Source organism: Lissotriton vulgaris, chromosome 10 (genome assembly GCF_964263255.1).
Source record: "Lissotriton vulgaris chromosome 10, aLisVul1.2, whole genome shotgun sequence".
In the NCBI taxonomy this organism is placed as follows: Eukaryota; Metazoa; Chordata; class Amphibia; order Caudata; family Salamandridae; genus Lissotriton; species Lissotriton vulgaris.
This window is the reverse complement of record NC_141698.1, coordinates 822,904,491-822,919,606: the sequence shown is the minus strand read 5'-3', so window position 1 is coordinate 822,919,606 and position 15,116 is coordinate 822,904,491. Positions and strand designations below refer to the sequence as shown.

General features: G+C 40.7%; 1 protein-coding gene across 1 annotated transcript in view; it reads right to left on the bottom strand.

The window, feature by feature from the left end:
• The window catches only part of CNTNAP2 (contactin associated protein 2), a 2,542,823-nt gene that overhangs the window by 999,365 nt on the left and 1,528,342 nt on the right, over positions 1–15,116 (bottom strand). Inside the window, exon 8 of the mRNA XM_086939829.1 lies at positions 5,327–5,591. Within this exon, the coding sequence (XP_086795955.1) occupies positions 5,327–5,591 (265 nt within the window). The remainder of the gene's footprint in view (positions 1–5,326; positions 5,592–15,116) is intronic.

Below are 15,116 nucleotides of genomic sequence, written 5' to 3'. Positions count from 1 at the left end.
CGAACGTTTTCTAGACACTGAAAAGTATGTGTGTGTTACATGGCCTAATTGATGGTTATAATAAAGGTTGCAGTGTCACCGTGAGGACACTGTGCCAAATGGCACTCCTTGTGTGACGTGTTCTCACACGATATTGCTGATTGTAAAGATGCCAATCATGTAATAAAATGTATTCAACTTCATATGTGACATTTGTCCATAGTTCATTTATTCATGTACTTGATACATTGTTGATTTCACAATGTGAGTTTTGTATGGTAATCCAATACGGGTGAATATGAACTAAAGTATCATTCTTTCAAACAAAGTGCGATCCATTATAATGCGTATATTTCCCTATGCATTTCGGGACCTCGCCCTTCATCAGGGGTTACATATGATCGCATTAATGTCTTGTGTCAATTCCGCTCTGGAGAACGGTTTGAATTGATGGTTGGCAATTAGGGCATTCTGGGAAACCGGGATTCACGTTTTATTCTTATCCACATGCCCGGCAAGCATGGTTGGATTATATACTCGTGTCTAGCTCCCTGAGGTCGGCTAGCATAATAGAAAAAAATACCTAGAATTCTGTCGGACCATAATCTCCTAGTATTAAATCTGGAGTGTGGGTTATAAAAGTCCAAGACTAGGACATGGACATTTGAAAGAGCATTATTGGGGAATGAGAAATTCTGTCAACATATGATTAGATGGATTCCGGGCTTTTTGGAGGATAATCTAGGTAGTGCTGCAATAGATGTGGTCTGGGATGCCCTAAAGGCCGGTATAAGAAGGGAGACACTGCAGTTCTCTCTTAGTTCCAATAAAGAGGCCAAATTACAGATGACTACACTACAGCACAATTAGGGTAGGGCCGAGGGTACGCTGATTAAGGCCATTCAGGAGGGGTGTGTACCTGGTACTGAACTAAGTCGGGTGGCGGTGGCTAAAAATCAGATAATTGATATCCTAACAGAGAAGGCAGTGGCAAAAGCAAAAACTCATAAAGAGAAAATGTATGAATGGAGTGAAGAGGTGGGCCATCAGCTGGTGGTACGCACTAGAGAAGAATATTCAGCTAATTTAGTCAAAGAGATTAAGGATCCAGAATCCGCCTCAAGAAGACCGAATCCTCTGAAATTAGCTCTGTATTTCAAAGATTTTATCAGAATCTCTATGAAACAGCAGAGAATCAACAGGATAGACCTGAGGTATATTTACATTTAAACACTCTAGTGAGATTCGAGAAAACGGATAAAGAAAGCTTAGATAGCACTCCATTTTGGGAGGAAATTCTACTATCTATGAATAGTCTCGCTACAGGGAAAGCCGCTGGTATGGAGAGAATCCCAACAGAGTTTTATGTTGAATTCTCATCGCAATTAAAAGAAATAATGCAGGAACTGTTCATCCATATTTTTCAGGGAGGAAGGCCACCAGCCTCATGGTCATCTGCTAGAATTGTAGTAAAAAAAAAAAAAAAAAAAGATACTCTAGAACCCGGGTCTTATTGTCCCATTACATTGATAAACGGAGATTCCAAAATTTACTCCAAATTATTAGCAATCCAATTGGCACCGATTATTCATAAGATCGTATCAGGACGTCAGCACAGGTTCATCCACTGGAGATCTACAATTGATTACGTCCAAAGGGTAATTTCTCTTTTTGATTTTACCGAGGTGATAGGAGACCCTATGGCGCTTATATTACTCGACGTTGAAAAAGATTTCAATAGGGTCTCCTGGGAATACCTTTGGGCCGCAATGCTATATTGTGGGATCAATCAGAGATTTATTAAAGCAATACAAATGCTATATGTGGATCATGTAGCCAGTGTATCAATAAATGGGGTATTATCAGATACAATAACCATTACAAGGGGGACAAGGTAGGAGTGTCCGTTCTCTCCTCTCCTATTCGTACTTTACATCGACCCGTTCATCTGTAGGCTAGATAAAAACATACTAATTCAATCAATTTGGGCAAGAGAATATGAAACCAAAACACTAGCCTACGCAGATGATATTGCTTTAGTCACTAGCAATCCTATTTCCGCAATTGATGCGATAGAAGAGGGGGCTCTAATCTTCGGAGCAGTCTCTGGCTACAAATTAAATCAAAGTAAAACGCAGATCATTCTTAATGACCGGATCAAGATGAGGGATGTTGGAGTTACAGACAAAGCTACTTATCTAGGGGTCAGTATATCGGCAAAAGTGGATAGCATAGTTAGTAATATTGTGGAATCTTTGATCCAACGAACAAAAAAAGAACTGGTCCATCTAAATAACCTACATTTAACAATAGGTGGGAGATGTAATGTGATCAAAATGCTCTATCTTCCCAGATTTTTATATTTTTTTAGGACTATCTGCCTGCAATTTCCTCCACAACTGTTTAGATCTATAGAATCCATGTTTTCCAGGTTGATTTGGGGTTATCAGAGGCCACGTAGGACTTTAAGATTGATTACACTTCCGAAGGATAGAGGGGGACTGGCAACGCCTAATTTAAAATTGTATTATTGGGCTACGGTATGAAGATACTGTTTAGCACTTATATCTCCCGGGCCTGATAGCAACAATATACTTACCCCACAAAAACTGGGAAGGGGCGCAGAAGGCTGTCTCTGGGGACACATTAATGACAGCTACTTTAAGAAGGTAAAATTCAAGACTATGTATGGCATATATAAGGTTTGGGGTAAATGCTCGTAAACTACTGGGACTTAGATGATATTTGCATTATACGCCTGTATCTAATAATGAGGACCTTCCAGAGATATCTGGGGACAGGTGTATGGACCGTTGGATACAGGCAGGGATTCTACAGCTGGGCTGCTTTTACACAACAAACTGATTGAAGACCTTTAAGGAATTACGTAATGAATTCGACCTTAGCCATAGGGACTTTTTTTTTATTTTTGCAGGTTAGAGATTTTCTGACAAAGAAAGGGGGGTATGGTAAAATTTCAAGCAATTCAAATTGTAGCCAATATACGCAAAAAATCTATCTTAACTATTGGGGAAATTACATTTTTTTATTCTTTATGTCCCGATGATATGGAGAAACAGATAGCTATGTGGCAGGCTAAACTGGTTGTATTGCCCGAAACCCCTTTGCGTTCCTTTGAATTGTCACAGACTTGCTTTATGTCAGTAAAATTACAAGCCCAATATTACAAAACCTTTTTTTCACTGTATTACACCCCGAATAAGATAGCAAAATGGGGTACTGGAAAGGGTACAACATGTCCACGATGCTCACTGTTTGAGGCTGATAGTGTGCATATACTGGCCTCTTGTAATGTATTGACAAGCTTAATAGTGGAAATTTCCGACTTTTTATCAGAAATCTTTGGAACAGGAGTCAACATTTCAACCGAGGAAATACTGCTGGGTACAGAGGATGGTAACCACCCAAACTGTATGCAAGGGCTGATTTTTGTGGCCATGGCCGTTTTTAGGTTATGCATAGCCTCAGCCTGGATGGACTCGAATCCACCGGCATTCCAGCAATGGAGGACCCATTTGTTAGCAACTTGTAGCCTAGAGGTGGCCAATTATAAAAGGAAAGGGCGTAATAAACGCAAAAGAGGCATGATGATGTGGGATCCATTGCTGCAATGGATGAACAATCCCACTTCAGATGGATAGATGGTAACAAGGAAAAAATGCTTGCCAAATATGAACTGAGCCATTTTTTAGTTAATTGCGCTATATTATGTATGACTTTAAATTATCCTCACTTTTGTTCCTTTTTGAGGTATTTAGTTGAAATCATGAAAATTGTGTCTTTTGTTTGAGTATGGTTAAAATGTGTAGGTGTGGGGGCAGGGGGTGGGGGTGGTGTTTTTTTCAAGAAAAACTTCATAAAGATATTTTTTTTTTTAAAAGAACACATTAAGGATTTTAAGAAAAAGAGACAAAGTATTTCATGTGAAAACAATCAATTTCTTATATTTGTTTTGTACCCTAGAGAAGTGTGAAGCAATAACGTATTTGCACGCCATTTTTGAGCAGTGATGATAAAATATGTTACCAAATTCTTGCAGACTTTCTCTGAAGTCATCTTCTGCAGGCCGAGCCTTGCAGACCCTTATTCTACACGTGATTGGATCTTGAAATGAAGGAGTGTCCATAGCCTAAAAGCCATCACCGCATTCAACAGGACCACACTGGGCTCACAGGTGCCACTTCCACCCTATCAACGGTATGACCAACATTTGTTTGGCTATATACGGCGAGGCACCTCACAGGATGCGGCATAACGGCCAGAAAACCACACAAGATGTGACATAACGGACAGAGCTGCTGACTTTGGAGCTGGGGAACCGGGTTCGAGTCTGGCGTTGGCGCAACATCCTGAGAATCTGGGCAAATCACTTAATATCAACGTGCCTACCAAAAAAAATAATGTGTCCTTGTATAACGTAACTGGTGCTCCTGTATAGCGCTCGAATGCATTCAGATCGAGTTCGTGCTATATAAAACTGCAAAAAATCTCCTGCACCCCCCCCCCCACCCCTCACCCCCCTTACTAACAGCGCAATCTAACGGAAGTGCAGGTCACTGTGGAGGTGGGAATGAAGCTTATTTGTGAGGGGCTCTCAGTGTGAATATGTGCCACACCCCTGGAGACGTGTCTCCTGCTGTCTTTCACAACTGTGCTGCATTCCCATATTCTGACCGTCCTTAACATCTGCTCCTGACTGCGGAATGGAAAGTAGGGTATTATGAACATTAGCCTCCCTTAAACCACCTGCAGAGGGTGGAAGGTTTTACCTGGTAATTTCCCCGAGCTAAATATAATATAAAACGGAATATGTATTAGGGAATGAAAGGAAATTAGATTTGATCATTGTAATTTCTGGGGGTCAGTGTAGCCACAGCCTCAGTTGGCGCCATGTGGTTTAACCCGTCTCCATAGCAACTGTTGGCACCGCCCTCGCCGCCATGTTTCAGACAATGATCTACTTGGATTAGACACTTATGCCCCCATCTATGCCAGGCTAAGCACTTTTTAAGCTTCCGTGAACTCAGCTGAAATCGAACGGCAGAGATGTAAACTATGGGAACACTTATAGATTTCTAAACCTTCTATTCCAACAAAATGAAAACATTATTGTGTATTAGGCATTGCTGCAATCCGTGAAGCTGAGGTAACTGCCTTGTGACTCGATAATCTAGCAATTTTAGATTCGTTCCCTAGATGTTGCGGGCTCTGGTTAAGTGTTATTTTTAATTATCACCATGCAGTGTATTTTCATTTCTGCTGCAGTCATCATGGCGTAGGAAATAACTAGCAGTCACACGTACACTGGTTAACAGGCTCTGCTTACCTGAGGAGATGTCGATTTGATTTATCTTGGTCTGAGTGACATTAATGTGTGTGCTGATTTTTCCCTCAGTGAGGATAATTTCGACGGTGCCAAGATCGCCTGCGAAACTGCTGAACAGCAGGAGGCCGCTGGGGTTCCAAGTGCGGAAATGGAAGTTGACTGTGAGCGCGTCCGCGTTAGGCAGGCCAGGTGCGATCAGGTAGCTGGTGGCGTTGAAGAAGACAGCCACAGAATGCGATTCTTCACAAGAGAAGCTAATGTTTCCCTGAAAAAGAGGAACATGTGTAAGTTTGTTGACATCCACAACTAACTAGGTAATGCACGGCCTAAAATGCTACTATTAAACTTATAGCGTGCGCTTATTCATTATTGTATTTCTAGCCATTCAGAAAAATACTTAAGAGTATGCAGAAATATATATTCTTTAAATACTGCATATTCACAGTATTACTGTGCTTGGGTATTTGCTCACACAGCGACGCTCTTCTTGCCACACCAATAGCAACTTCCTCTTTATAAGCAAACCAACAATCATTTGATTATATGACAAACATGACATTAATATATAATTGAGAATAACGAATTAATCTGCAATGATATTATATGAATACCTCCTTATTTTGATACAATACTTGCTGATTCAGCATTGAAGTGTGTTAGTGTTAAAGATAGTTGTTTGTTGCCATTATCTCATTCGAAGTTATTTAAAGTTATCAGAAGGGTGTAAAGTGTTTCCAAACATCAAATAGCTTATTCAATATTTTCAATGCAATATTTTCAATGCTTTTTTGAGAGGGTTTAATTAGATTTCCACTGTTCAATTTTATAAAGCTCTAGGGCAACATGAACTGGCTTCTGCATAATATATAGGATGTTGATTTCAACGAATATTACTTTATCCCTAAAATAGATATCAGTACTAATAATGGATTTTTATAAAACAATTTTTTCCATGCGAAATTCAAAGATTGTTTGATACAATAGTGACAATTTGAATATTAGAATACATAACAATATTGGGGCGTTATGTATGTCATGCATCATGATGCGTTCCGCAGCCTCAGTGCAGGGTAACAGGCCTGTTTTAATGCGCCTGCAGGTTCAAAAGTCAATTAATTAAAAGCAATATTTCTCCTAGTTAAAGCATTATTTTAGACATCACAAGTCAGAAACAGAAAGAGAGACACCTTGCTCACTGTTTCCTAGCTGCAACTGTCTGAGACAAATCTCCAATTCAAAGAAATATTTTGTTGAATTCATTTAGTAATCTCAAAGGCAGATCTACTACTAACTTTATCCAAGGTTAAACCCTCAAACAACAATTGCAACGTGATTCTGAGTTCAATCAGCAAATTTGTAGCTACTCCCAAATAAGGTCTACGCTGATCAATTTCTCTCTTGAATAGGGGTAGTTCCCAGATCATCTAAAAATAGGTCAAATTACTCCTCTTCTAAAAAAACAATAATTGGATTCCGACAATCTTAACAACTTCTGTTCAGTCTCCACCCTGCCTCTCTTATGCAAGATAATTGAAAGTTGCTTTACCGGCCGCTGTCCTGTCACATCCAGAAAAACAATCTCCTTGACCCTCAAAAATCCCGCTTCCATCAAGGCCACAGCACAGAGACTCCAAGTCTGCAGATCGTTTAGGAATCCCTTCCCATACTTACCCATGGAAATTCCTTTCTTCTTGTAGTCCCCAATCTTTCTGCTTCCTTTGGCCCTGTCAGTCACCAGGTTTTGTGAAGCACTTTTTAGTGGTGAATGAGTCTTGAAGGTGTAGTCTTAAACTGGTTCACTTCACGCTAAGCAAACCTCTCGCAAATAGTGAAGATCGGGAATAGAATCTCGAACCCAGTTAGCCTACAGCATGGAGTCCCCCAAAGTTAGATTGTTTCTTCACCCCTCTCTAACCTCCATCTGGAACCCTTCTGCACGAGCCTCAGGAATTGTGGAATACTCTTCAATCTGTATGCTGACAACAACCAAATCGACCTGAAGGGCTAATCCCCGGAAGACTTCACCCTGTTATCCAACACCAAGAAAATAATTCATACTTTATTGGCAAATACCTACTTCAATCTGAAACCCAGTGAAAACAAAAATTCCACTCATCTCTCCAAAGGAAGCTAACCCAATAATTCAAGACTGGATGTCACTCCTCCCGGACCTGAAGGACAGTCCATCTATCATAAAAAATTCTATATCATTGCGATTCACCCTTGACAGATAAATTAACTTTGAGAGCCAAATATAATTCATGGCTGGTTCTAGCTAAAGATGCTCTAGAGAATCTGGCACCTTATCCTAGAACAGGACATAAAATTAGTTGTCAAGGCACTAGTTCTTCCAGACTTGACTACAGAATTGCACTCCTATCAGACATCCAAAAAAATCTACTTAGAACCATTTAGAATAGTTCTACATGTGGCTGCCTGCTTCATCACAGTGCACTAGAACAGTGCACAAGAAATGTGATTAAATTACCCCTCTCCCACTCTCCTTTCAGTGTCTTCACATAGAGACGAGAGCACAATTTAAAATGGTATTCATCACTCATAATGCACTTCATGTCTCTTCACCCTCATACCTAGCTGAGAAATTCAATATTTGAAGTGCATATTGCAATTTAAGAAGCATTCAGTCCCTTCTCCTTTGAATCCCCCACCTCCAAGAAGGAGTGTTGCATGACCCAGTCCTTCTCCGAAAGTTTCACAAGAATTTGGAGCTACCTCCTTCCAAGCCTCTGCATGACCACATGTCACCACACCTTAAAAAAAGACCTCAAAGCTCTCCTCTTTGAATGACACTTGGATTACCTCCCCATGTCCCCGCACACCCCTTTGGGTGGGCACCACAGCCTTACCAGGCATGATCTATTGACGATCGCTACATGTTACTCCATACGCCCCTTTTGCTGATACCACAAGCTCTTTCTTGCTATGTTATGTTATGAGTATGTATTCTACCCCTTTGAGAGAGGTACCCTGTAGCTGACTACTCCTAGTGTAATTATTTGTATTTTTTACTAGCTTATTGATCTGTTTCGATCCAATTAGCAAGCATGCTGATGTCTACAGGCCAAGTCCATGCTATATAAAAACCAAAAAATAAATAAATAACATAAAAACTGATGCTCTGCTTTGAAGCACTTTGCAGGCAGTAGTATTCACCCACAGTCACACCTAAGTTACCTTTGTGTGTGACTGTCTAGAGGGAATGCACAAAGCCAGCTGTCATCCTCACCAGACGTGTTTTCAGAGACAAGCAGACAGCACCAAATGGTTATAGTACAAAAATGCCAACTTTAGTGGCATTTGCTGAATTGTAATTTAAAATCCAACTTCACCATAAGTTGTGTTTTTTATTCTAATTTCAGATACACCAAATTTGGGGGTCCAAGCTCTTCCCAATTTGAAATTACACATATACAATGTAATAGGGCAACCCCAATGTTCTCATATGAGAGAGATAGACTTTGCCACTGGATTCAAGCTAACCTGGCTGATGAGGGGTGTTAACCCGAAACCGATCCCAGGATGCTCGTTTCCGTTCCAGGTAAGACCTGGCTTGGCAGTTTGGGCTGGACTGTTCCCATAAGGAACAGGGTCAAGACTGATTTGCATATGGCTGGGTCTGAACTGGGGTGGCGAAGTAAGCTAAAGAACGGCGATGGATTTAACCCAGATCTGTGATTGGGGGTGAGAGTCTGAAAAGTTTCAACGCACTGTCCATCGTCTCCTTGTGTTTGCTTTGTTTGCCCAAAGTTGACAGGGCATGCACAAATATGGGTCCCTTGCTCACTTTGCCACTGGATTCAAATTAGCCTTGCTGATGAGGGGTGTTACCCCAAAACCGGTCCCAAGATGCTTGTTTCCATTGCAGGGAAGACCTGACTTGGCAGTTTGGGTAGGACTGTTCCCATAAGGAACAGGGTCAAGACTGATTTGCATATGGATGGGTCTGAACTGGGGTGACAAAGTGAGCTAAAGAACGATGATGGATTCAACCCAGATCTGTGACTGGGGGTGAGTGTATGGAAAGTTTCAGCGCTCCATCCATCGTCTCCTTGTGTTTGCTTCAACTTTCTAAAAGTGGCATTTGCTGAATTGCAATTTAAAATCCAATGCCACCTTAAGTTGTATTTTAAATGTGATTTCAGATACACCAAATATGGGGGTCCCAGCTCTTCCCAATTGTAAATTACACATATACAATGTAATAATGCAGCCCCAATGTTATCATATGGGAGAGATAGGCCTTGCAGTAGTGAAAAACATATTTAAAAGTATTTCACTACCAAGACATGTAAATCTTATCAAGTGAATGCCCTACTATTTAAATACATAGCACCCATCTACAGGCTGTCTAGGGTGTAACTTAGGGGTAACTTACCTGTAATAAAAAGGAAGGTTTTGTCCTGACAAGCCGGCTAACTTGTCATGTCAACATGGCAGTTTAAAGAAACAACATCACAGGCCCTGCAGTGGCAGGCCTGAGACATGTTTACAGGGCTACTTAAGTGGATACAATCCTTGCTGCAGACCCATTAGTAGCATTTAATTTTTTAAGCCATGGGCACATGCAGTGTACTTTACTAAGTATGTATAAGTAAATATAATATGGCAATTATGGATATGCGAATGTTGCCATGTTTTAAGTATAGAGGAGAAGCACTTTAGCAATGATTAGCAGTGGTAAAATGCAGATATTCCTAAAGCCAGCAAAAACAGTAAAAAAAGGTGGTCTGAAGGCAAAAATCTCAGGGGGAACTGCGCTGAGAATGCAAGGTCCAACACGGCTGATAGAGTGACATATGTGCGTGAACAAACATCTATAGCCTGTTTGTGATTTTTGAGGAAGGTACGAGAGATCAAGTCGACCCAGTTCCATGGAAACGATTTATTTTGTAAAACAGTGAGCTGAACTGGGCAGGCGAAGTCTTGAACGGGGAGGAAGGTGATAGGCCCAGACAAGAAATTTTATTAAGTCTACTGCAAGGGAATCTGAGGTATTTTTGTTGCAAGAAAATAAATACTAAGGAAGGCTTCCATATAACCTTTCTATAGCACGAAAACTGAAACGTCTAGGTGTCATCACCAATCATTGATTGAGTTACCCTTTAAACATCCTGCTTAACCTCTGAGTCGAGGATCTGCTTATACTGGAAGAGTATAGAAGAGCTGCTCACCTGCACTGAGGAATTTGTGTCTATTTGCCAGAGTAATGGGGAGAAAGGGCCCCGGCTCTGTTTGGAACTCAAGCATTTTGTCTCTTATTGGACAACAGGGATAAACGTGGCCAAGTGCCCTCCATTGAAGCCTGAGTTCCCCATGGAGCATCTGTGGCAGGAGGGTGTAGAAGGACCTGAGGCAGATTCAGTTCCTCTGAATGCGTGATGGGGTGAAAGGCAAACCGAAGAAAGCAGCAGGTTACTGAGCACCATGGATCTTACCCCTTCAACAAAACCGAACTCCATGCACTGATATCATGGGACACAAGGGACAAGTGCCATCAATGAATGGCAGGTGGCCTTAGTATTGGTAAGAGAAGCATTGTCCTAATGATGTGATGTATCACGAGGTGGGTGTTGTAAACGTTCACTTTGGTTCTTTACCCCAACTTCTATCCTATGCCCTATGACGTATCTGTCTGCCAACTATACATTTTAGTTAGCTTTTATCAACCAACTCTTCCTTATATTATGTGAGTATTTGAGGATACATTATGCTACATGTTTTCACAGTCAGTTTACTAATAAGTACCTCATACTGATTTGTTTATTTATGTATGTGGATTTACTTTTAGTTGCAAGCCTGTCTGTCCATTATAAATTGGTGCTCATTATAGCTCTGTATATTAGTTATGCCCAGGATGCCAGTTACTGTGCTGCGCATGGCCTCACCGGTAAAGTCAGATGACCATGCCCCCTCATAAGTTCAGGCTGAAAATTATCTTTCTCTTGGACCTAATAAGACTGAATAGGATTTATATCCGGAATGGGACCAAGCAGATGACTGTAAAATCATCCACTGTGTCAAGAGCAACCTGTCAGATAGAAACAAGTAGAAACATTCTAAAGGTGTGCAATGGGTTTATTACACCAAGTTTCACATCGTTCCTTAATATTGGCCTTGATGTAGTTCACAGATTTCTGATTCCCTTCACTTGTGTCCACGCCTAGTTTATTCTCTCAAATTTTACTTGGGACTGAAACGAGATGTTTTGAGAAACAATGTGGCACAAGTAACTTGAGGATGTGCATACCGTTTTAACCTTTCTTCACTGATGACTTAACAGAAGTACGGGAAAGTTATGTCCAACTACACATATGTACAAAATGTTGAAATTGAGGAGACGTGATATTAACACATTGTGAAAGTTATTATTTTAAGAATAAAGTCAAACTCAGCTTCACGTTACTATTTCTGTATATTGTTCATAGTTTTTGTTAGAAATACACTGTCACAAGTAAAAAGCTATGCAACTCACATACCTTTAAGGAAAGTTCATTGCATAAAAGGAATATGGGATATAAACACATTGTGAACGTACTACGTAAAAGAAAAGAAAGACAACTCAGGTACAACTTTGTGGTTGTTGCAAAAGTTTAATCATTCTTAGAAGACATAACCAAAAGTCTCCGGGAAAAAAATACTCTTGCAACCCACTCACCTGTAAAAGACTTTAATGCCTTACACTCAGATCAGACATACTGCTCATCAATACCATCCTCGAAGTAAGTAGACGTAAGATCAGTGTGCCCTGCCTCTGTCCCCTTATATGCAGTCTTTAATCCTTGTAAATATGTTGATAGTTTCTTAAAACATATTATGGTCTACATTGTTTATTTGTTTTCCTTTCAACTTTACCACTCAGTTTTTAGAAGGTGACTCTGAAAAGGCTAGGTGGTTGACATGAACTTCATACACTTAAACTTAAAATTTATCATTAAATCACTGACCAATATCATCATCCTGCAAAGGATTTGATAAGTCAAAGTTTGTAATTTTTGTAAAGTATCGGACAACCTGGATAGAATAGAAGAAGCTAGAGTATTAGACACACAAGGCCGGGTCCAAAAACATTTTTGACTGGCGCTATTTCATGTCCTTGGTGGTAAGTTAAGGCAATGCTTGGTTCAAATGCCTTTTGCCACCATGTTATGATAACAGGTTTCTGGAGGTGGTAACATGAGACAAGAATATTTGTGCATAGTTGCTGTGTGGCATTTAGTTATGGGGGTGATCTGTTCTGTTGTCTTTACTGCTGCTGTGTCTTTGAACTGCATTATTGCAGTGTGATGTGTTGTACTGTGTTCTGTTTTGACTGTTGTTATGTGCCCTGTTATGTTTTCATTATGTTAGTATGTTGCTTTATGAAGGTTATTGCATAATTTGCTCTTTACCTTAGATCTGTCAACAGATGCTGCTAGATTTACAGTAAAAAGCAGCAAATACCTTTGAGGTGCCACCACTGTCTAAGGTGGTAAAACAATTAAATTATGTTAGAGACCTCCTTGTGAAGCTTGGTTACAAATTTTAGAACAATGCATTGGGATAAGGGGACTAATAATCTCCAATGTGCAGGACTTGCAAAGAGATTACCACTCAATTTGACTTCTTCCTCAGAATTCTGTAGAAGTTTTAATCTTTGGTATTGGATAGAGACTCAAAAGCTAGTTTCTGTCTCCCTACTCGCGCTTTGGTTTCAAGTCAAACAAACTCTGTTTATAGAATTGGCCCAGGGCCACTAAGGACTGTAATGAAGCAGTAGTGTGAAGTGCAAGAGCAGACAGTGTCACTAAAAAAGCTGTAATCTAGCTTTGACCAAAGCATTGAGGTACGTGAGAGATGGTAAAGGGGTGAGGTCAGTCACAGCTGGAATGACTCACGGGTGGGGGAAGGGCCATAAGGGGAGGGTGGGGGTTAACTTAATAACACATTATTATTATTTACCATCTCCTCCGGTCCTGGGTCTCGTCTCCTTTCTTCTCTCTCCTCTCCATACAGAAAGCAGGCAGCCTCCCTCCCCTCCCTTCCCCTAAGCCAAACTAGGACGTCCACCCCACAGGAATCTATGGGGTGGTCATTTTCTCTACGTAGGCAGCCTACATAGAGAATTTGCAGAGTGTGTATGACTGGTTTGGTCGGCCCTGGGGCCCACCAAACAGTCAATGCACTCAGAGTGGGCAAGCCACTCCTCCCCTGAACTCCTGCAGGACCACCAGCCCCAACCAGGAATTGCCTGCTGCTTTCTCGCACTGTAAAATACCATTTTATGTTTCTGCTTCATGCACTGCGAGAAAGCAGTGAGACAATGCTCCTCCGCCCACGTGGAGGAGCCGCCCCTGAGTGAGGTGCAGAGAAGGCTGGGCATAGCATGGCTGGGAACTAGCTAGACAGACAAGACGGGGGACGAATAAAATAAAGAAGGCAAGTCTTGTCAAGAAGCCTTAATTTACCCAATAAAACAGGTGGCATAATTATACTGCAAACTTTTAGTGAGGGAGAACAGGGACAGTATAAATAACCAGAACACAAGCAGCTGTTCGCCGATCTTGTGTTTTTTACACAATTGTTTTGGGTTAAATGCCATTGGACATGAAGACGCAGTTCATGCTAAAATATAGCACAAATGCCTGTTTTTTACATTCCACGTTATTTCATGTAATTGCAGCAGAATTTCAAGAAATAATACAAAAGTAAATTACGCAACTTTTTCATAACCCCACGTTTTTTTACTGTGCACCTTTTCCATCTTGACTTTCATAATGCTCGTTTGTCTACATTCTTTGGAATGGCTAGAGACACAGGCGGGTGACCCCTACGAAGCCGCTATTAATTCCAGAGCCTCTGAACCTACTATTCGTCCACTTCCCACGGCGCTACCCTCAGCCCCTGCTGTCTCTGGGAGAAATATCAAATAGATGGACACTGCACTAAACCCAGAAACAGCATCGACATTTTGAACGAGACGCAAAAGGTCAACTTTCTACATATGTAGTGAAAGTACACTCTCAAAAAACCTAAAAAAAAAACCTGTAAGGCGAAAAAGGGCAAACCTGCAGGCAACATACCAACATTACCGAGATAGGGAAAATATGAAAGGGAGAACGATGGAAGAAAAACAAGTATACATCGTACAATGAGTAAATAAACCTATAACAATATCCAGGAGAAATGAGAGGCAATAAATGAAAAGCAAACTCGACGTGAAACATAAACTGCTGTGATCAAATAAACCTTTGAAGGAATTTCATCGCATTCAGACAAAAACTAGACACATTTGTTGTGAGGAACTTTTCACCTCTATTAAGACTTTTTTTCTCAAGTTAGCACTGAATCGAGGCACAGTGCTAACATCATCAAGGCACAAAACTTCACATTTACTGCACCTGCCCCCAATAAATTGATAATTATTTAGTTTCCTTGTTGGTTTTATTATCACTTGCATTTTTTTCTTTGTAAGAGGGTTGCACTCCTAATGCTTGCTTTGAACCGTGGGTCTTATACATGAGAATGATGAGAAGGTGAAATCTTAATGGTGGCCTTTGAAATAGGATCCTGGTGCCACTATAAAACATAAGTAAGGTTTAACTTATAGAAGAAAACTAACTCACTTCAGCAGTGTGACCACCTTATTTGAGATCAGACCGCCCAAATTGAAAAAAAAGCCCTAAGGCACGACAAATAGGAAGATACTGATCAGCAAGGGTTCACAATAGATCCACCAATTCCTTTACGAATTTAAGCAATATAAACCGTCCTGAGTGGAAATTGAGATGGA